The sequence below is a fragment of the Capricornis sumatraensis genome, chromosome 20 (genome assembly GCF_032405125.1).
Source record: "Capricornis sumatraensis isolate serow.1 chromosome 20, serow.2, whole genome shotgun sequence".
NCBI lineage: Eukaryota > Metazoa > Chordata > Mammalia > Artiodactyla > Bovidae > Capricornis > Capricornis sumatraensis.
Genome location: NC_091088.1, coordinates 58,702,235 through 58,723,236, shown reverse-complemented (window position 1 = coordinate 58,723,236; position 21,002 = coordinate 58,702,235). Strand labels below are relative to the sequence as shown.

Genomic DNA, 21,002 nt, shown 5'->3' with positions numbered 1-21,002 from the left:
GTTACCCTGGTCTTTACTTCTGTGCATGTGTGAAACTGAAAGGTGTGGGGCTGAGGTGTGAGTGTGTGAAGATCAAGAGTCCCTCTCCCTCTCCTGGCTCTAATGTGTCTCTTTCCTAGGGTAGAAAAGATGGCCCCCAGTTGTTCCAGACTTCCATTCCATCTTCTTGGCAACCCCATGGGAAAGAGAATGTCTCCTTCCCAGCCATTCCAACAGAGGTCCAAGGGCTCATTGTTTCTGATTGGCCAAGAAGACATTGTGAGCCTATCTCCCAACCAATCACAATGGCCAAGGAATTGCAGTGTTCTTACTGGCTCTGAGGCTCTTGCCCCCTTGGACTGAGAATGGAGCCGGGGTGGTTCCCTCAAAGGAAAATGGGAGTGTTGTTGGCTGAGGAAGTGGGAAAGGATGCTGGGCAGGCACAATTGCAGGCATCCTCTTTTGCTGTGGAAAAGGAGAGACTCACCTCTCAAGGTGATTGTTAGACGTTTGAAGGTCATTCTGGTGTCAGGGACCAACAATGAACTGTTGTGGCAGCTCAGTTGAAACATTCTGCAGGTGATTATTGCTTTCCCTAGGAAAAGTGTGTTCGAATTTCCAGACCAAAGGTAGAGAGAGATGAGACTTAATGTTTTATAAAAGGGAGGCTGGGTTTTCTGTTTTAAGGCTGACTAAGACTGAGGGAGACCTCTCGGGAATATCAGCTTGTACAGGGGAAAGCCATAGTGGATCTGAGAGTGAAGGAGCTCTGCCAGGAGATGCCCGCCACCACTGCCCAAGGCGGGGCTTAGGAAGGCAGGTGGGCAGGGCACCGTGAGCTCTGTCCGCAGCATGACGCTCACGCTACTTTGCTCACAGCCAATCTGCCCCCAACGCTGGCCAAATCTCAGGTGAGCAGCGTGCGTAAGAACCTCAAGTTGCACCTGTTGAATGTGCTGAAGCACCCAGCGTCCTTGGAGTTCCAGGCTCAGATCACCACCCTGCTGGTGGACCTGGGCACGCCTCAGGTGGAGATCGCCCGCAACATGCCCAGCAGCAAGGATGCCCGCAAGCGGCCCCGAGACGACTCGGATTCCACGCTCAAGAAGATGAAGCTGGGTGAGCTGAGGAGCCGGGTCAGGCTGGGCAGGAGGTGGTGGCAGGGACTGACCACGTCCAAAATGTCTAATTATTTATAGGAAACTGTAAGCTTAATTTACATGACAGATTATATTGTATAAATATGACATATAGTAAGTGATGTCTAAGTAAAATTATTAAAGAATATAATATACTCAAAAGTAATTACTTAAGTTATACAGAAAGGAGTAAAATGAAAATAGTCTCCCTTTCATCCCTCTCCCCCAAAGTAACAAAGCCACAAGTATTAACACTTAGGTTTTCTTTCAGAAATGCCTTTGATGTGTAGAGTTCTCCTTTCCTGTGAAGTAATCTTGCGGGGGGGGGGGGTGCTGTGTTGCAATACACAGATCCCATGAGGCTCCCCCCGCAAAAAGAAAGGATGGAATTTTTTTTTTTGAAAAATAACTTACTGAGTATGAAGATTGAGGTAGAGATCTGTTTTTCTCCACTTATCCACGTGATTTATTTTTTCTTTATTTTGGCCACTCCTTGTGGCATGTGGAATCTCAGCTCCCTGACCAGGGATTGAACCCACGATCCCTGCAGTGGAAGCAGGAAGTCCTGACCACTGGATCTCCAGGGAATTCTGTAAATGTCTGATAGCAGCTTTCCCACAGTTTTCATCACATCAGTGTGTGCCACCCCAGCAGTGTGTGCCACCCCAGCAGTGTGTGAGTGCCAGATACCCCACTGGGTAAACCCTGGGTATAAATGGCATCCTTGGTTTAAATTTGCTTTCTTGCCTGTTTTGGAGTTTTACATTTATTAGCTGTTCGCATTTATGTGAAGTACCCGTCCTATCGGGCTACTCAGCCTTTTGTAATTGAGTTGGAGGTGCCCTTGGTTAATGCAGGGTATCAGCTCTGTTACGTGTGTTGCAGACTTGACGAGATTGTGTAACATGTCATATTTTTGCCTTAATCTACTTAAATCATCATTCTATTGAACATTCCAGCTTTCCCACTTTTGTAACTACAGCTTCAGGGAACAACTTTGCACACAAAGCTTTTTCTCTAAGGTTCATACTAAGTTAGTTTTTTTCCCCTGAGCTAGAACCTCTGTGCTTGTATTCAACCCAGCCTGTTCTTGATAGACTTTGTATGCTGTATCTCTGTACCGTCAGTGTTGCTGTGAATTCGCTGTGCATTTTACCTTAGCTATATCTGTAAGTTTTTAGGGTAGATCCTATAAGTGGAACTGCTGTGTTGAAGAGGTATACACGTTTAAAATTTTGACCTACTATCAAACTGTCTTTCCCAAAGGCCATACCAGTTTATACTTCCACAGTTCACGCCCCCACTAACAACTGTCACTACTAACTTTTTGTTGTTGTTGTTCATCATTTAGGCAAATCTGTTGTCTTACTAGGATGTTTTACTTTTTCTTGATTCCCTGTGAGGCTGAGCACTATTTCAAAGATAGGTGTTTTTCGGCAATAAAGCTCTGTGAGCTTATTAGTTAGCCTTTTTGTCTTCTTGGAGCTTAGTGTGGTCAGCCAGGCTGGTGTTTACATTTCTCAGATGAGGAGAAGTGAGGCCTAGAGAGAGGTGGGTAGTTCCCCAGGGTCACATGGGCACACTGCTGCTGTTTGCTGAAGCTGCTTGGGGGCAGGGGTACCTGAGAGGAGAGAAGGGCCCAGTGCTCCCTCCAGAGAGCCAGCATCTCGTCGTCTCCTCCATCCTAGAGCCCAACCTGGGGGAAGACGATGAGGACAAGGACTTGGAGCCAGGCCCCTCGGGAACCTCGAAGGCCTCAGCCCAGATCTCAGGCCAGTCAGACACGGACATCACAGCCGAATTCCTCCAGCCTCTGCTGACACCCGACAACGTGGCCAATCTGGTGAGGACGCGTAGGGGCCTTTTCCCACAAGGCCCACCTTTTGCACAAAACATCAGACCTGAAACCCTTCTGTTTTCAGGGTTGGGAGGGTGTGGTCCACTGGGCCTTCCTCACCTTGGATGGACCTCTTCTTAGATGATCTTTATTCCTTCAAGAGGTCACTTGTCACACCGCCCACCCCCCAATCATAGTTCCCCTTCGGGTTTTCTAAGTCTCGGTCTAGACCCACCCACTCTCTCTCCTGTCCTTTGCAGGGAGGGCCTATTAGGTCTATTAACTGGAGCATCAGCCCCATGACTCGTTTGTTATGTGGTATGGGATTGGCATTGGTGGGGTGGGATGACCAGTGTTATTTTTAGATTTTCAAAGATGTCCTGCTCCGAAGTAACAGAACCATTGGTTTGAGTTGATGAGGCAGTTGGACTGGGGGAGGGGCGGGAACGTGGGAGGGTGGTGGTCCTCACACCAGTCTTCAGGCTGTAACAGCACCGAGACCTTTTTGTTGGACGCTCCTGGAGAATCTCTCTTCCCATGCTTGATGGCAGTCCCCATCAGCTTTCCCTTCTCTCTCCCTAGAGGCTCCAAGGGGGTTAGTTGCTGGGCAGTTGGGGCAGTGAGTTTACTCTCCAGCTCACATCTCTTGGGTGAGCTCCAGGCCTGGATGTCTGGCCACCTGCATCTTTCTCTCCTTGAGTGTTTTATAGGCACCTCAGACTTACATGTCAAAACTCAGCTTGTGAAATTTCTCCTCCCACTCCAGTACAGGCCCATAGCCCCTCCTGTGTTCCCGGCACACATGCCTCTCGTCCCCACACCAGAAACTTGGAAGTTCGGCTCTTTTCCTCCGCCTCCCCTCCAGCCCTTCCCCTCTTCCCCATCCCTGTGACTGACGCCTGCCCTATCCAGGCCCTGCCCTCTTCCCACAGAGGACCACTTCTTCCTGGCTCTGCCTTCTACTCTCCCTGCGGCAGCCAGAGGCATCTTTGTCAAGTACAAGTCATGAAGCTCCTCTGCTCAGATCCCTGCCAGGGCTCTCTGCTTCCTTCCAGATAAAACTTAAATTCAACTTGCCTTAGGCCCTGTCTGATTTGGCTTCCATCAACTTGTTGTACCTTATCTATCCCTGTCACACTTCAGGAAATTGTCTTTTTCAAATTATTGGCATGGAGTTGTTCATAGGATTCTTTTACTCTCGTAATACGTGCTGTCTCTGTAGTAACGTGCCATTTTTTTGTCCCTGATACTGTGTCCTTCCCCTTTATTTTGTATATTCTTGCCATAGATTTGCTTGTTTTAAGCCATTTCAAAGAACTGGCTCTTAAGTTTTTTGATCGTCTTTCGTAACCTTTTCTGTTTTATTTCTGCTGTCTTTATTTCTTTTTTCTTTCTTTCTGCTGTCTTTCTTTCTTTCGTGTTACTTTCTTTCAATGTTTTTCCCCAAAGGTAAATGCTTGGCTTATTAGTCTCCAGTCTCTGATAGCTCAGTTGGTAAAGAATCTGCCTGCAATGCGGGAGACCCCAGTTCGATTCCTGGGTTGGGAAGATCCCCTGGAGAAGGGAAAGGCCACCCACTCCAGTATTCTGGCCTGGAGCAAAAGAGTCGGCCACGACTGAGTGACTTTCACTTTTACTTTTCTTCCAATGTAAGCATTTGAGGGTCTGACTTTCCATTTAAGTACCTGTATCTTCCATGTTTTATTTCATTATCTTTCTCTTGTAGTTATTATTTAAGAGCATGCATTCAAACTTCTAAGCCTGTAGGGGGTTGAAGTTATCTTTTGTTACTGATTCCTGACAGACGTGGATATGTTCTATTAGGGTACTGATTTTGTGTTTTGTTTGTTTTAAATCAATTTCTAGCTCATATTATACTCTGTCGCTGAACCTCCTTCCAATCTCTGGGCAGAGTACCAGCTCTGGTGCCTCTTAGCCTTCTCTCATGCCGTTCCCACAACCTGGAATTTCCCCACCCACCTGCCCCCACCGCTGCAAGGCCTCACTCTCTGTCAGTCTGCTTCCGGCCCACCTCTTAGTTCCCAGCCTACATGCCACCTCCCGGAGGAGCCAGAGCTGTCCTTGGCCTTCCTGGTGTGACACCTGGCCCCCTTCCCTTCTCTCGTATGCCACCCACACTGCATCAGTACTCATTTTCTCTCTCACTCGCACAAGAATCTGTGATCCATGAGGCCCAGGCCTGTCCTCATCACTGCCATTTTGCCAGCATTGGTCTGGGTGTGGAACCAGTGTCCATTGGGTCAATAAGTAAGGAAGGTTCCTGGCATCTCGCAGGTCCTCATCAGCATGGTGTACCTGCCCGAGGCCATGCCCGCCTCCTTCCAAGCGATCTACACCCCAGTGGAGTCAGCAGGCACCGAAGCCCAGATCAAGCACCTGGCTCGGCTCATGGCCACGCAGATGACGGCTGCAGGACTGGGGCCAGGTGAGTGCCGCATGGAGCTGACTGAGGCCGGGGCTGGCACTGTGGCCGCTGGGCTCTCCTTACTGGAAGAGCACCTCTTGGTTGAAGCACAAATGGAGAACCATGTGAGATTTTATTGTCGGTAGTCACAGGCCCCATAGATAGAGTGAGTGCTCAATATTTGCAGGCCCTGGGCTTTGAGGCCCAGCAGACCTGGGTGTGAGGTCTGAGGGGACTCAGACTAGCTCAGCCACTTAATAACTGTGTGTCTTTGGCCAAGTTGCTTAACCTCTGCAAGCCTCGGGTGGTTTCCCATTCTCACAGTGCTGCTGAGGTTTAAACGATGTACAGTGAAACTCACAGCTCAAAGTGCACAACTTAGTGGATTTTCACAGCGAACACGCCAGTATAAGCACTACCTGGGTGGAGGAGGGCTGCCACCAGCACTCTGGAAGGTTCCTTCTTGCTCCTTTCCAGTAGAGACTCAATGCATCCCCTGTCCCCACTTCTGTCTCCGTAGGTGAGTTGTTTTCATTTTGAACTTCCTATCAGTGGGATCATAGCCTCTGGCTTACTTTAAACTCAGCATAAGTTTTTGAAGTTCATCCATGTTGTTGTGTAAACCAAGCATTTACTTTTTTATTGCTCATTAGACTTGCTTTATGCGAAGAGGCCCCCGTTTGTTTATCCACACTCCTCTGTTGACGGACATGTGGGCTCTTTATACAGTTGTTGGCTGTTAAGAGTAAAGCTGCTGTGCCCTCATTTGTGCTGAGTTTATACGAAGGAGTGGAACTGTTGGGTCTTGATTTGGGGCACGTTCGGTGCTGTTTGAAACTGCTCATCAGCTTTCTAAAGTGGCGATACCTGATGTTACTCTGACCAAAAGACAGTGAAGTTTCTTGTTTGAACCTCAGTCGTTTTATTGCAAAGTGGGGATGAAAAATGTTCCTGCTCCAGAAAAGCATTTTGCAGAATTTTTTTTTTTTTCCTAATTTTTTGCTTTTTTGGCCATGCCAACAGAGCTTGCAGGATCCTCGTTCCCCAACCAGGGATCCAACCCACGCTTTACAGATGTAAATGAATTTCGGATGTGCAAGGCTTAGAGTGGAACCTGGCCCACAGGAGGCCCTTGGGTGGGAGCAGGTGGTTCTGACACACCCAGAGCCTGTTTGCTGCCTTCCCCTCAGGCGTGGAGCAGACCAAGCAGTGCAAGGAGGAGCCCAAGGAGGAGAAGGTGGTGAAGCCAGAGAGCGTCCTGATCAAGCGGCGCCTGCCCGCCCAGGGCCAGGCCATCTCGGTAGTGGGCTCCCTGAGCTCCATGTCCTCCCTGGAGGAGGAGGCGCCCCAGGCCAAGAGGAGGCCGGAGCCCATTATCCCCGTCACGCAGCCCCGGTGAGTCCCCTGACGGCACGGTGCAGGAAACTGGGGCCTGGATTTGGTGTGTATGTGACAGGCGAAGGCAGATAAACGGAGATCAGTCTGGGCCAGGATCTCAGATTCCAGAGTCAGTGCCGTACCCACTGAACCTTATCTGCTGTTTTCTTGTATATAAAACTACCATCTTGTATCTAAAATGGGGCTGATCGTATCTCTCTGTCTTTGAGGATGAGAGAGAATTAAATGAGTTCACAGTGCTGGTTAGAGGATTAAATCGGATGACACTTGGGTGACAGGGATCATGAGGTAGAAAGCACTTAGCGTGGTTTCTAGCATGTAGGAAGTGCTCCTGGCTGTTCCCATCACTGTCCCCATCATCACCTGCCTTGCAGACCACAGAGTCCAGCCTCTCCCTACCCTGTCCCCAACCTAGGCTCGCCAGCTGGGCCTGACCTGCTGCCCCTCCAGCCTCTCTGTTCACCTTGCTCCCTCCTCCAGTCACACGAACCTGTTGGTCGGCCAAGCATGTCCCCACTTGGAGGCCTTTGCACTCCCTGTTTCCTCTGCCTAGAGAGCTCATCCCCAGACACTTGTGGGTCTGATTCCCTCACTTCATTCAGGTCTTACTTACGTTGTCATCCGTTGCTTGCTTCTTACAGCAGCCTCCCCTCAGATACCATGTACCAAACCAGAACAGCACCCTCTGCCTTCCCGTTGCCCTGCAGTGCCTTGGGGTCATGGGGGAGTTGGAGGGACAGCGTGGGGTTGTCTCTGTCTGTATGTCCTGGGGTGGGGCCCGGGTTCCAGAAAGGACGTTCGGGGTCACCACGTCCCTGTCCGTACTCTTGCACGTAGGCTGGCAGGCGCTGGTGGGCGCAAGAAAATCTTCCGCCTAAGTGACGTGCTGAAGCCCCTGACGGACGCACAGGTTGAGGCCATGAAGCTGGGCGCTGTGAAGCGGATCCTGCGGGCCGAGAAGGCTGTGGCCTGCAGCGGGGCCGCCCAGGTATGCCCGCGTCCTCCCAGCCCCTCCTCCCAGTCCCTCTCTCCAAGAGCCTGCCGCATGTCCCAGCGGAGAGACGGGCCTCCGGGTTAACCCTCCCTGGCTCCAGACTCCAGCACTGGCGCTCACCAGCCGCTTCTCCCAGCCTCAGTCTGACCTCCCATAAAGCAGATATGACAGCAGCAGCTCCTCAGACGACGTGAAAGAAGACGTGTGTGGACACACGTGCTCTGTCCCCCAGCACAGGGGGGCTGCAAGGAAGAGCCCCCTGCACGGGGCTGTTGGGGTGCTTGCTCTTGCTGCGGTTCACAGCATTCTCGTTCTTTCGCCGCAGACACACTTACACACCCACAGCTGCTTTAAATCCCGATTCCACCAGTTGCTGGGATTGCAGCCTCAGTCAAGTGGCTTTTCCCCCAATTTTTGAAGTTTAGTTTTAGTTAACCAAATAATATATGAATGTGTGCTTTCTGTTCAAATTATTTCCAGGCCATAGAGGGACCATAAGTCTCCTTTGGCCCCCATCTGCAAGCCATCCCCCCGACAGAAGTGACCAGTAAACGCACTTGGGGAGTCCTTCAGGATCATTTTCTGTGTACTCAAGATAATACTCCTAAAAATTTAGATATTTATATTGTAGATGCACTTGAGATACAGTGTAGCTATTTGTAATTTTATATATCTATGATTTAGATATTGCTCCTAGAAATTTTAGCTATTACTCCTAGTTTTATTCTGTGTTGTTTTTTTCTCCCTTTTCAGTTTTTTTTCTTCCATATAAATGAGACCTCCTGAAAATAAGGTTCTTCAGCTTTCCTTCCTCATTACCACTGGGTCTGCGCTGGCTCCCTGATGCTAGGCGGGAGCAGACGCAGGGCACGGTTGGGGGTGCCCGGCATTGCCCCACCACCACCCCACGCCGACACAGATCCTCACTCCCGTTTCAGGTGCGCATAAAGATCCTGGCCAGCCTGGTGACGCAGTTCGACTCGGGCCTGAAGGCCGAGGTCCTGTCCTTCATCCTGGAGGACGTCCGGGCCCGCCTGGACCTGGCCTTCGCCTGGCTCTACCAGGAGTACAACGCCTACCTCGCAGCTGGCGTCAAGGGTGCCCTGGACAAGTATGAGGACTGCCTCATCCGCCTGCTCTCCGGCCTGCAGGAGAAGCCGGACCAGAAGGACGGGTGAGGGGGCGGCCCTGCAGCCTGTCGCCCTCAGGGGTCCCCCGTCCATGTCCTGCCTTTGCTTTCTGGGTTCCGAGCAGCTCTTCCTCAGCACCCGAGTCTGTCCTCCATGCGCCCGTCCTGAGCTGCCGCCTCTCCCTGCCCTCCCCACGCACAGAACAGGTCTCTGCAGTGTCGCTTTGTCCCCCAGCTCTGCGGCTTGCTCTCTGACCGAGCGGCGTCACTCACCTCTGGGCCTCCATTTTCTCCCATGATGTGTGCTAAGTGCCTGTTGCAGAGGCCTGTTCTGGGGGTCAACTTCTCGCCATCCCCATCTCTTGCCTGAATTGGTTCTGTAGCTTCCTCCTTGCTCTTGACCTCCAGCGTATCCATTCTCCAGCAGCACAGGTGACATTTGATAATGTAAAGCCTCTTATTTCCCCACTGAAAACCTTCCATCGTCCTCAAGATAAAATGCCACTTCCTTAAGAGGCCTCGTGAGATCTTGTGTAATCTAGTCGCCAGCAACCCTCTCGAGCCTCTTTTTGGCCTCTCTGCTTTTCCCTGCCCACCCCCTACGCCCTGTCCCGACTTTAGCCGCACCAGCCTTCAGTGCTGTGTTCTCACACATGCCGAGGTGGGCACTTTTCTGTTCGCTGCCTGGGGTCCTCTCTGCCTACTCCTTGCATGGCCAGCTCTTTCTTAGCTTCCAGCATTGGCTAAAGCATCTCAGAGCAGCCTTTGGTGGTCACTGTGTCTGAAATACAACACCCTTCACAACTCCCCCCACCATTCCCTCCCATTGCTCTTTTAAACAAGCTAGGAATCCCCATTGGACAAAACAGACAGTCTCTGCCCGTGTCACCACCCGCCTCCCCAGGCAGCATTTGAACCCGACTCTGTTGCTTCCATAGCTCTGTCTGCAGGGGGTTGAGCAAGCACTCTGTAAGGAGTCCTGCCAGCTCTGAGCTGCAGTCAGCAGGAGGGGGAAGCCCAGGGGCCTCTCCTCTGCAGCTGTACCCCGTCCTTCCCCCTCTGGCAGGATCTTCACCAAGGTTGTGCTGGAGGCACCTCTGATCACGGAGAGCGCCCTGGAGGTGATTCGCAAGTACTGCGAGGACGAGGTGAGGATGGGCGTGACTGGGGCCATGCTCACTGCATCCTGGGCTGGGGTGGGGGGTTCTGTGAGGGACCCGATCTGACTGAGGCAAGGGAGACACCCCAGAGGCACACTGCAGGTGCCCTGAGCTCCGGTTCCCCTCCTTCCTGCCACAGAGTCGCACCTACCTGGGCATGTCCACTCTCCGAGACCTGATCTTCAAGCGCCCATCCCGCCAGTTCCAGTACCTGCATGTCCTGCTAGACCTCAGCTCCCACGAGAAGGACAAGGTGACCCCCCCACCCCTGCTCTGTGCTGGGCTCACTCAGCCCGTCCTCTGTCCCAAGTAACCAGCCCCATCTTTTCCACATGCCCCTGAAGGTTTCTGGGCCTGCTGCCCTTCTTGCGCAACTTGGTGGTGGTGGCTTTTCCACTTTTGATGGCACGAGGCTGCTTAGAATGTACACACATAGACACACACCCCCCCCCCCCAGGATGGCAGTCCATTTCGCTCTTACTCCGCCCGTGTTGGTGCACCCCCTCTTAAGGCCTGGTGCTGTGCTGGGACCCGGGGGGCACTGCCCAGGACGGGAGCTGTTGTGACCACACAGCGCGTCCAGCGCCTGGAGTGGAGTAGGGTGTGCAGCCAGCGAAGGGAAGCGGTCTAAGGAAGACTTCCGGAGGAGGGGTCGTGTGAGCCAAGACCTGCACTGAGTGGACGGGTGTGCCCTGCACAGAGGGTCAGCGTGTGATTGAGAGGCCCTCGGTCCATCCCTGCACCTGCCTGCCGCCAGCTCCTTCCTGACATCTCATGGCCATTCACTCAGCAAACCCTCCCTGCTGGCTCGGCCCCAAGATGCTCTTGGGGACAACGTGGTGCCCAAGACTGGGCCCTGTTCACATGGCTCCCAGCAGGGGATGTCTGAGTGAAACAGGATCTAGCCAGTGACAGGCATGCCAGCAGTGGGAACCTTTTGTGCCAAGTCTCAGAGCTGGGGAGAATGCAGTCACTTTAAGAAAAGTGAGGGCTTCCCTGGTAGCTCAGACAGTAAAGTGTCTGCCTGCAATGAGGGAGACCTGAGTTCGATCCTTGGGTCGGGAAGATCCCCTGGAGAAGGAAATGGCAACCCACTCCAGTACTCTTGCCTGGAAGACCCCATGGTTGGAGAAGCCTGGTAGGCTATAGCCCATGGAGTTGCAAAGAGTCGGACACAACTGAGCGACTTCACTTTTTCGAGCAACTAAGGAAAGCTTCTTGCAGTTGGAGTGCAGCAAGACAAGAATGAATGATAAGAGATGGGATGGGGCAGGTAGACGGTGGGGTAGTACAGGGCCTTGAGTTGGGCCAGAAAGCCTCTCTCCCAAGCTGGTAACCAGCCTTGGGCATGGTAACTCAGCCACAGCGGGCCTCTCTCAGATCTCGGCTTGTTTTCACACCGATGCCACCAAGCTCAGAGCAGCCGACCTTCCCCCCACCCCCGCTCCTCAGGTGCGTTCCCAGGCCTTGCTGTTCATCAAGCGCATGTACGAAAAGGAACAGCTGCGAGAGTACGTGGAGAAGTTTGCCCTCAATTACCTGCAGCTCTTGGTCCACCCCAACCCGCCGTCGGTGCTGTTTGGAGCCGACAAGGACACAGGTTTGGCGCAGGTTCTCCAGAGGTGTAGTGAGCTGGGGGAGATGGCCCGCTGCTGGAGACAGCCAGACAGCAAGAGCTGGACGAGCAGGCCTAAGGTGGCAAAAGCAGGAGCCTGTGGGAACCCAGAACGGGTGTCTGGCCCAGCCTGAGGGGTCAGGGAGAGTGTCCTGAAAGAGGGGGCAGCTGGGCTGGAAGCCGAGGACCAGGAGAGTGAGCCAGTGATGGGACTCCAGGAAGGGCCAGGCAGGTTCTTTGCAGACCATTCCCTTAGTAGAGCTCTAGGTCCTCCAGCATTGCAGACCGGGAGACCCAGGCCCCCAGGGAAGGGCCCATTAACCTGGAAGGTTCTGGCCGTGGCAGAAAGCAGGGGGCTTCTAGGAGCACAGGAGCCCCAGTGCAGCCTGGGTGCCGGGCCAACTTCCCAGGAGAGGTGCTGGCTCTGTGACCCTGAGGTGGTGCAGAAAGAGGAACTGGGGGGCTTCCCTAGTGGTCTAGCAGTTATGACTGCATGCTGCCGATGCAGGGGGCACAGGTTCCATCCCTGGTTAGGGAACTAAGATCCTGCCACACAGTAAGCTTAAAAATAAATAAGAGTTGGGCACAGGGTTCTAGGCGACGGAGCAGCACGTGCACAGGCTCCAAAGTGGGGGCCCCAAGAACCCGTCAGAAGGAGGCTGTGACCCCAGCACACAGCCCCAGAGGCAGGGCAGCCCTGAACAGGAGCTGGCGGGGAGAGCAAGGCCAGGCGTCCCCTGAGGGCCCTGGTTGGTGGTGAGAGCGCAGGGGAGGGGCAGGGTCTGACGTGCTCTTGGGAAGATCCGTCTGGGTTGGTGGTCAGGAGACCAGATGGGAATGTAGGGCAGAGACTTCTAGAAGGGGAGCAGGTCTGGTTGCACCCCGTTTCCCAGAGGACTGGCTTCCTGCCCTGGGACAGTTTGCTTGCCGGGCCCAGCTCCCACTCCCTTCTGTGCCTGTCACCCCCCAGGAAGAGCCAGGCTCTGGGCAGGGGTGAGGGGGAGTGAGGCCCGTCTGATCCTCACCCCCCACCCCTGCCCTCTTAGAGGTGGCCGCACCCTGGACCGAGGAGACGGTGAAGCAGTGCCTGTACCTCTACCTGGCTCTCCTCCCTCAGAACCACAAGCTGATCCACGAGCTGGCGGCCGTGTACACGGAGGCCATCGCTGACATCAAGAGGACGGTGCTGAGGGTCATTGAACAGCCGGTGAGGCCCCTGGCCCGCCAGGCTCTGCCCCACCGGTGGGCGGGGCTGAATGCCAACTCCAGCCTGGCCCTGCCCCTCCCCCGAATGTCCTCCCCCTGCTGAGTGCTGAGGCTAAGGGTCATCGCCCCACCCCACCTCCATCCACTCCTGAGAAGACAGCAGGGTAGCCCTGTAGTTAAGAGCTTCCAGTCGGACAGACCTCGGTTCACATTCCACCTCTCCTTCTCACGGTGTGACCTTGCACCCTTCAGTCAAACCCAAGCAGATAATTCAGACCAGCAAGCTTGTTGGAGCAATTCTGTGACCTCGTGCCGGTGAATACCTGTGTCCCTGTTGTCCTGTAGGAGCCATCCCTCCCCTGCCTTGCTGACAGGGAGCTTTACTCGTCGTGGCCCAAGTCCCTCCTGCTCTGGAGCCACAGGGTCACCCACAGGAGAAGCAGCGCAGGTCCAGGCTGGCCTGTGAAATTCAGAACGTCTGTTCTTCCTCTCTGTCGCCAGATTTGAAACTGCTCTTCTCTATCTCTGTTCCTGACATTTATTACTGAGAATTTCCACCATAAACCACAGGAGAAAATGTGGCAGGTTAATTCCCACGTACCTGCCTCCCAGAGTCAACGGAGTCCTTACCTGTAACGTGGGGGTAATAATCTGGTTGTAAGGAGGAAGCAGATTCTTCTCCCCATTGTCACCGTGAGCCCACCGGACTGTGAGCTCCTTGAGGGCAACGACTGTCGGCTCCACTTGCAGTTGGGCAGAGGAAGGGACGAGCCCTTGACACCTGGCCCTCCTCCGCTCCCTGTGTTTGGTGCCCGTGGGAGGGTTAGGGGGAGGCTGCAGACAGGTTGAGCCCTGATCTGAGCCAGCAGCAAAGCTGGCACCCGGGTGGTCACAGGGGGAGGTGGCAGGGGTCACTTGTGCCTGCAGAAGCCAAAAAAGTCTTCACCAAGGAATTGAAGAACAGCTTGGGCATCAAAGGTCAGGTTGAGTCCCAGAGACCAGGCCTGGCTTGCCCGCTGGGAGGGCAGCATGCTAAGAGCTGGAAGGAGCTGCAGAGGTTGTGTGTGTGTGAGGTCGGGTGGAAGAGACCTGGACGCTTCTGCCAACCCTGCCCACCTTCCCCAGATTTCCCCCACTTCTCTGAAGCCTGAAACCTATTCTTTTCTCCCTCTGCTTTATTGAGATGCAACTGATATATACAACATTATCTTAGCTTAAGGTCTACAACGTAGTGATTTGATACATGTATATATTATGAAATGATTATTACCATAAGTTTAATTAACATCCATCACCTCAAAGAATTACTGATTTTCGTCTAACGATGAGAATATTTGAGATCCGCCCTCTCTTGCCAGTTCCTCCTCCAGAGTCCCAGCGTCCTGCCAGCTGCCTGGTCTCTGACACCTCCCCAAGCTCTCCCCCTGGGCCCCCATCCCCTCACACCGCTCTGCATCTCCCCTCTCTTTTGCCTGTAGATCCGGGGGATGGGCATGAACTCGCCAGAGCTGCTCCTGCTGGTGGAGAACTGTCCCAAGGGGGCGGAGACACTGGTCACACGCTGTCTGCACAGCCTCACAGACAAAGGTGCCTCCTGGGACCCCATCCTTCCTTCTCCTCTCCTGTCCCGACCCTCCCCATTTCCCTTCCCAGGACCTGGGGATCAGAGCCGCTGGGTCCCTAGACGCTTGTCCCTCTTGTGAGTCTCTCCCCATCCTTGGGCCTCAGTTTCTCTGTGCAGAAGGGTGCACTGCTAAAACGCATTTGAGAAACTGAGGGGCCAGGGGTTTCTGCTCTGAAGTGGAGCAGGCCCTCCCTGCCCCTGCCACACACCCACCACCATTCGTTTCTCCTCAGTGTCCACTCTCACCCCACCGCCCCCAGCCCCTGAGCCTCCTGCTTATTCCTCCGCCTGCAGTGCCCCCGTCCCCGGAGCTGGTGAAGCGGGTCAGGGATCTCTACCACAAGCGACTGCCAGACGTCCGGTTCCTCATCCCAGTGCTCAATGGGCTGGAGAAGGTACGGAGCCGCACGCCTGGATGCCCCCACCCACGGGGACACGCCTGGCAGGGCCGGGAGGAGGGAGGCACCCGGGCACCCTCGTCAGATGCAGCCAGCACAGCCTGGGTCTTGTCTGGGTCAGTCTCAACTCGGCAAGCCCCGCCCCTCTCTGAGCCTCAGCTTCTCCCTCTCGTAAGTGAATATCCCAGTGATCCACCATGACCCGCCCCACCCTATACACAAAGTGGAGCCACAGAAGCAGGGCAGGGGCGCCTCCGCTTGTGCGTGTGCTTCCCCTGCCCCAGTCTTGTTCCTCCCAGGCTGTGGGACCTCGGGTGAACCTCCATCTCCTCTTGGAGGAGGAGTCATCAGGCCGGCCCAGGGGCTCACCCGGGGGTGATAAGGCTGGGGCTGGGTCAGGCCCAGTGAGCTGGTAAAGCTAAAGCTTGAGGGACCGAAGAGAGGGAGAGGGGGAAGGCACTGGGGGGCTAGGTGGGGCCAGAGCTTGCCCTTCACCACCCCAGGGTGAGCAGTGGGGAGGCTTCTCTGGAGTGGGCAGGGGCCCTATCTGACCTGCCCTCCTCTGCCTTGCCCTTGCAGAAGGAAGTGATCCAGGCCCTGCCAAAGCTCATCAAGCTCAACCCCATCGTGGTGAAAGAAGTCTTCAACCGCCTGCTGGGCACCCAGCACGGTAGGTGATGTGCTCGCCTCCCTGCCAGGGGCCAGCTTAACCCTGGCCCTCGTTTCCCTCCCCAGCGGCTCCCCCAGGAGACCCCACCTCAGGTGCAGGAGGAAGGGATCCCGGAGGTGAGATGTGGAATGCTGGGGGAGGGATGCCTCCACCTTTTGGTGAGAGGGTGTTCATCTTGCTCTCTGAGGCTGCCATTTAGACTTGGCGACATCTCGACATCTGTCCCAAGCTCCTGGGCCACCCTCCTGTGACACTTGGGTGATGGTTTCATCCACATTGGGGACAAAACTCTGGGACTGAGGGCTGACTCTCTATAAGCATCTTCTCTTCCAGGACCTCAAACATGGGCTCCATCCCTGCCCTTCCTCAGGTCTTGCCTGAACCCCTCCAGCTGTGGGTGAGGGGCCTTTTGTTCGAGTTTGGACTCGCCCTGGTCCAAAAGAAAGAAAACTTTCAACCTAGACAGACTACCAGATGATGTAGGGTAGATTCCTCAGCCCTCACCCCAGGGGCTGGAGCTAGGGAGGGTGGAAGCTGTCTGTTCCGCCTGTGACTTGGGGACTCAAGACACACACGCGAGTGTCTGGGACCCTCGACATCTCCCAGAAGAGTGCCGTCTCCCGCAGCCTCGTCCCTGTGGCATTCAGCCCAGGCGCTGTTTGCAAGACTGTTGCCTAGCCCTCTCGTCCCGTCCAGCAGACTCCCCTGCGCCTCTCTGCTGTGCTGGGGACCTGGGATGAGCTCGTCCTCGCCCTGCCCTTGTGGGTGCACAGCCTGGGCCGGGACAGGGGAGAGTGGTCGAGTCACAGGGGAGATGCTGGGGCCCCAGTGCAGGGGCGGGGTGTCACAGTGAAGGCCTGAAGGCCTCTGGTTGGAATGGTCGCCAGCTGCCGCCTCACTGGGGCGCCTCCTGGTGTTTTCAGTCTCTGTACCCCTAATCCTAGAGGGCGCCTTGTCTTCCTCTGCTGCTCCCCGAGTCTAGGGGGGCGTGGACCTGTCTCTCAGGCCTCCATACTATCTCCTCCTCCTCCCCCGCCTCCCCCTGCTGCAGGTGAAGGGAACTCAGCCCTGTCCCCCCTGAACCCTGGAGAGCTGCTCATCGCCTTACACAACATTGACTCAGCAAAGTGTGACATGAAGTCCATCATCAAAGGTGAGGCCCCCCCGACCCCGCCCTGCCCCGACCCCCTCTTCAGTGGCCTGGCCATTGCGGACCCAGGGAAGAACCTTGGGCTGGAGTCGGCCCCCTCTGGAATCAGCCAAGTCGGAGACTGTGCCCTGCACAGCCCCGTCTCAAAGCTCCGGACGCCAGCCTCGCTCTTTCCATCCCTCCTCCTCTTCTTCCTTCACCCCCACCCCATCTGAGGACCTGATGCACCCCTTGCGCACCAGCTCGAGGCCCTCAGGAAAGGTGGGAGAGCCCTCCTCCCCGGTCCCCAGGGGCCTGAGGAGTGAAAAACACAGAGCCCTTGGCCAGGCTGGTCAGAGGCAGGGCAGACAGCGTACAGCAGGCGTCGTTGGACCGGGAGAGCTGAGCCCGGAGAGTGGCCCTCCCGGCAGGGCAGTAGGTGGCAACCTGGCCGACTCATCACAGTGAGCAGTTTCCCAGTGGCAGCTGCCACTGTTCACCTAGCGCTTAGTCTGGGCCGCGCTTTCCTAAGCGCCTCACAAGCCCACCCGCCCAGCCACAACACTCTGTTCCTGCTAAGTATGCCGACTTCCGTTTTGTAGTCCGAGTGGAAGTTCCAGAGAGGTTAAGTAACTTGCTCAGGGCCACCCAGAAGCTAAGTGGTGTAGTGGACAAAACAGAATCGGAAGTTGAGGGACCTGGTTCTGCCTGCAGATGGCCTCCTGGGTCCCAGGGCAGCGTTCCCTCCCTCCCTCCACGCTCCCCTCCCTCCCCCCGCGCTCCCCTCCCTCCTTCCGCACTCCCCTCCACGTCCTCCATGGCTTCAGGTCCAGAAACCATGCTTTCCCATGGAGGCCGGAGCCCTTACTGTCCCCTGCTCTTCTCAGAAGACAGCTGGCCTTGTTTCCTCCTCTCTCCTTGAAAAGCAGGGAGGAGGGTTTTCCCTCCTTGCTAGTGTCTTGTCCCGCCTGAAGTAGCTTCATTGACGTATTTCTTAGTCTTCCTCAGCAGATTCTCTCAGAAACCTTTATGTCAAGAGAGGAGCTTCTGAAAATATTAACCACACGCTACAACTGAGAGGGAACTCAGGCCTCTAGGGGAAGCGGTGAAGTGTCCCAAAGCTGAGGCTCCAGGAGTGGTTGTCTTACACACCCTGGGCCCTTAGGTGACCTCTGAAAGTTATGAGCCCATTCCCAAGGACAGTACCCACATGTGACCTCATGTACCATTTGAGGGGACTCAAATTGTGCTAGCATGGCCTGGTTCTGGAACTGTGGAGCGGACCCTGGCTGGATATGGTGGTTTGGGGGCGGGGGTCTGGTCAAGAAAGGAGGTCAGGGTGTAACCATGCAGGCCACGCCCACCGCTCCAGTGACACCCATTCACGGATCTAGGTTTAGTCCTTGATCTTACACAAGGGAACCGGGGCCCAGTGGGGGAAAGGGCTTGACCACAGGTCACACGTGCAGCCAGCACCCAGGCCCTGGAGATGTCAGCAACGCCCCGCATGGTTTCTCCCTACAAACCCAGGCCCACGCGGAGCCTCTGTATTGCTGAGCTGTCAGCAGCCCTTCAGCTGGTCTCCCTACTGGCTGTTCATCCCAGAGCACCTTCTCTGCTCAGGCACCCGTGTTTCTCTCCATCGCACCAGTAACCCTGCTTGACTGTTAGCTTCAGGTCCTGTTTTGTGCCCCATTGGACTCCCCATTATCTGACAGTATAAGCAGTCATCACTGGCATTAAACCATCCTCTCTCTGATGAGTTTTTCTATAGCTGGACCTGTCTAGCGATTAAGACTCACTACGCACCTCTGCTCAGCCCTGTGCTGGGCCCTGCTGAGAACACAGCAGGAATGGGGACAGTCCTGGCCCTGCCCTCCCTGGACTCACAGGCCATACCTCCAGTAACAGTCCAGAGTGAACAGGACTGGGGCAGGGGGCCCAAAGGGGCCCCCTGACTCTCCCTTGGGTGGGATGTTAGGGAGGGCTTCCTGGAGGAGGGGACACCTGAGCTGAGACCGCAGGATGAACAGGGGTGAGGAAGCAGGAGAGGTGATCCATGCTAGCAAGGCCTGGACCTGGAACTACAGAGCAGACCCAGCTGGATCTGGGCGAGGATGGAGGTGGGGGATGGAGTCGGCTATAATGGTGTAGGCCCTGCCCACAGCTGGTCTCTCATAGACCCCAGTTCAAGGTCAGACTTGCGCTTTTGAGGGCCTGTGGCAGGTACAGGGTCAGGATGAGCTTTTGAAAGACCCCCTCAGGCTGCTGTATGGAGGGTGGATTAGAGGGTGGGTGGGAGGCCCAGGAGGAGGCTGGGGTGGAGCTGAAGGGGAGGAGAAGGAAGAAGGCTGATTTTGGAAGCTTTCTGGCAGAGCAGGCAGAAGCCAGCAGCTACCTCGAGGAGGAGGAGGAACAGCCTCTGTCGGGCGGGTCCTCTTGCCCTTTGTTCACCTTCTGCTCCCTGCAGCCTCGGTGCCCCCTGTAACCCGCCTCCAACCTCCTCCCTGCCTGTCTGCCTGCAATGCCTCCAGCCTCCCTCTTCCTTACGGGAGCTCCCCAGCCCCCATTCTTTATAGGCGCCCACCTCTGTTCTCCATTAGCCTCTCAAGGATCGGGGGGCCTCTCTTCTAGCTCAATAAAGACTTCCTGGTTGACAGACTCACCTGGCAAGTGGTGTTTGGGGCAGAAGGGGTTCAGAGGCAGTTCCCGGAGTCTCCCCACTAACAGTGGATCCGAGCACCACTGATCTCACTGACTCGGGGTCCCGCAGCGCGCTCCTGAGGGGCCTGCCCTCACGGTGGCTTGTGCCACACCAGCCGGCCTCAGGCCCTTCCTGGTGCTCATCGTATGCCCAGATTCCCTCCTCTCGCCCCTCCCTCGTGACTCTGTGGCCTGTGACCTCCACGTCCCTCCAGGCTTGGTAGCGCCCGAACCAGCACGAGCCTCGTGCACTGGGTTGAAAGCAGGCAGGCTCTTGACCAGTCTGCTGGTGGAGACCATGGCTCTTGTCCCCTGAGGGATTGCTTATGGAAGTCACAGCTGCTTCCTTCCAGTAGAGGTGGAGGTGCCACGCCATCCCAGCCCAGCCACAGTGGGCCCCCCGGGGTAGGCAACATATGTCTCTCCCCTCACCCTTTCTGGGCATTGTTCTCCAAGAGAGAGGGCCAACGTCTTCCCACGGCCTGGTGGGGCTTCCAGGAGATGGATGTGTCCTCTCCCTCACCCCCAGCTCCCAGGCTTTCCAAGGATCAGACCACAGTGTCCGCTTCGGGGTAGGGGGGAATCTGTCTTGCCTGGAGCTTGAGGGAGTTGGGGCTGGGTCTCCTCTCATGGCGGGCAGATCACAGAGCTGAGGCTCTCTAAGGGGTGGTTGGGGCTCCCACTTCCCAGGGGCTGCTGGGCAACGGGGACAGGTCCCCTCTCCGCCTCCTCACAGCCACCAACCTGTGCTTTGCGGAGCGGAACGTGTACACGTCGGAGGTGCTGGCCGTGGTGATGCAGCAACTGATGGAGCAGAGCCCCCTGCCCATGCTGCTCATGAGGACCGTCATCCAGTCCCTGACTATGTACCCCCGCCTGGGGGGCTTCGTCATGAACATCCTGTCCCGGCTCATCATGAAGCAGGTAACCCGCCCGACCACCCTGGGCTCCCAGGCAGGGGACTGCCGCAGGATGCGCTGCCAGGAGACTTGAGGCAGAAGCCCAGGCTTTTTCAGCTGGTTTGGCCCCTGTCCCAAGGGAGCCCTGGTGCAGAGGACAAGCTCTACCATGACTGGCAGACTGCTGAGACAGTACAGCCCTCTAGGGGTCACTGCATCAGACAGCTGTAGAGGGGCAGGGTGGCGAGTGAGGCTGTTGGGTGGTGGGAGCGGACTTCGAGAGGCGCACGTCCCAGGCGGTGTGGCTGCCCCTTCACAGTGTTAGGCACTTAGTTGTGTGCCACTCTTTGCAACTGCATAGACTAGCCCACCAGGCTCCTCTGTCCCTGGGATTTCCCAGGCAAAAATGCTGGAGCGGGCAGCCATTCCCTTTTCCAAGGGATCTTCCTGACGCAGGGATCGAACCTGGGTCTCCCACATGCAGGCGGATTCTTTACCATCTGAGCCACCAGGGCTGCCCCTTGCCCCCCATCATTTGGCACTGAGTCAGACAAGAGGCATCTTGAGCTGAAAGATGGCCCCAGTTTTCAAGAGATGCTAGAAATGTTTTATGAAACAACAAAAAACGTCTATCCACAAGCCTTCAGACTGGATTCAGACCACGGGTTGCCACTTTGCAACATCTGGCATAGAGGTT

At 55.5% G+C, this 21,002-nt stretch overlaps 1 protein-coding gene across 1 annotated transcript in view; it reads left to right on the top strand.

The window, feature by feature from the left end:
- The window catches only part of SYMPK (symplekin scaffold protein), a 33,002-nt gene that overhangs the window by 10,383 nt on the left and 1,617 nt on the right, over positions 1-21,002 (top strand). Inside the window, exons 9-23 of the mRNA XM_068992035.1 lie at positions 859-1,098; positions 2,807-2,961; positions 5,251-5,401; positions 6,571-6,775; positions 7,616-7,766; positions 8,711-8,946; positions 9,968-10,049; positions 10,201-10,314; positions 11,514-11,661; positions 12,723-12,883; positions 14,361-14,469; positions 14,801-14,901; positions 15,484-15,574; positions 16,626-16,727; positions 20,143-20,330. Of these exons, the coding sequence (XP_068848136.1) occupies positions 859-1,098; positions 2,807-2,961; positions 5,251-5,401; positions 6,571-6,775; positions 7,616-7,766; positions 8,711-8,946; positions 9,968-10,049; positions 10,201-10,314; positions 11,514-11,661; positions 12,723-12,883; positions 14,361-14,469; positions 14,801-14,901; positions 15,484-15,574; positions 16,626-16,727; positions 20,143-20,330 (2,234 nt within the window). The remainder of the gene's footprint in view (positions 1-858; positions 1,099-2,806; positions 2,962-5,250; positions 5,402-6,570; positions 6,776-7,615; positions 7,767-8,710; positions 8,947-9,967; positions 10,050-10,200; positions 10,315-11,513; positions 11,662-12,722; positions 12,884-14,360; positions 14,470-14,800; positions 14,902-15,483; positions 15,575-16,625; positions 16,728-20,142; positions 20,331-21,002) is intronic.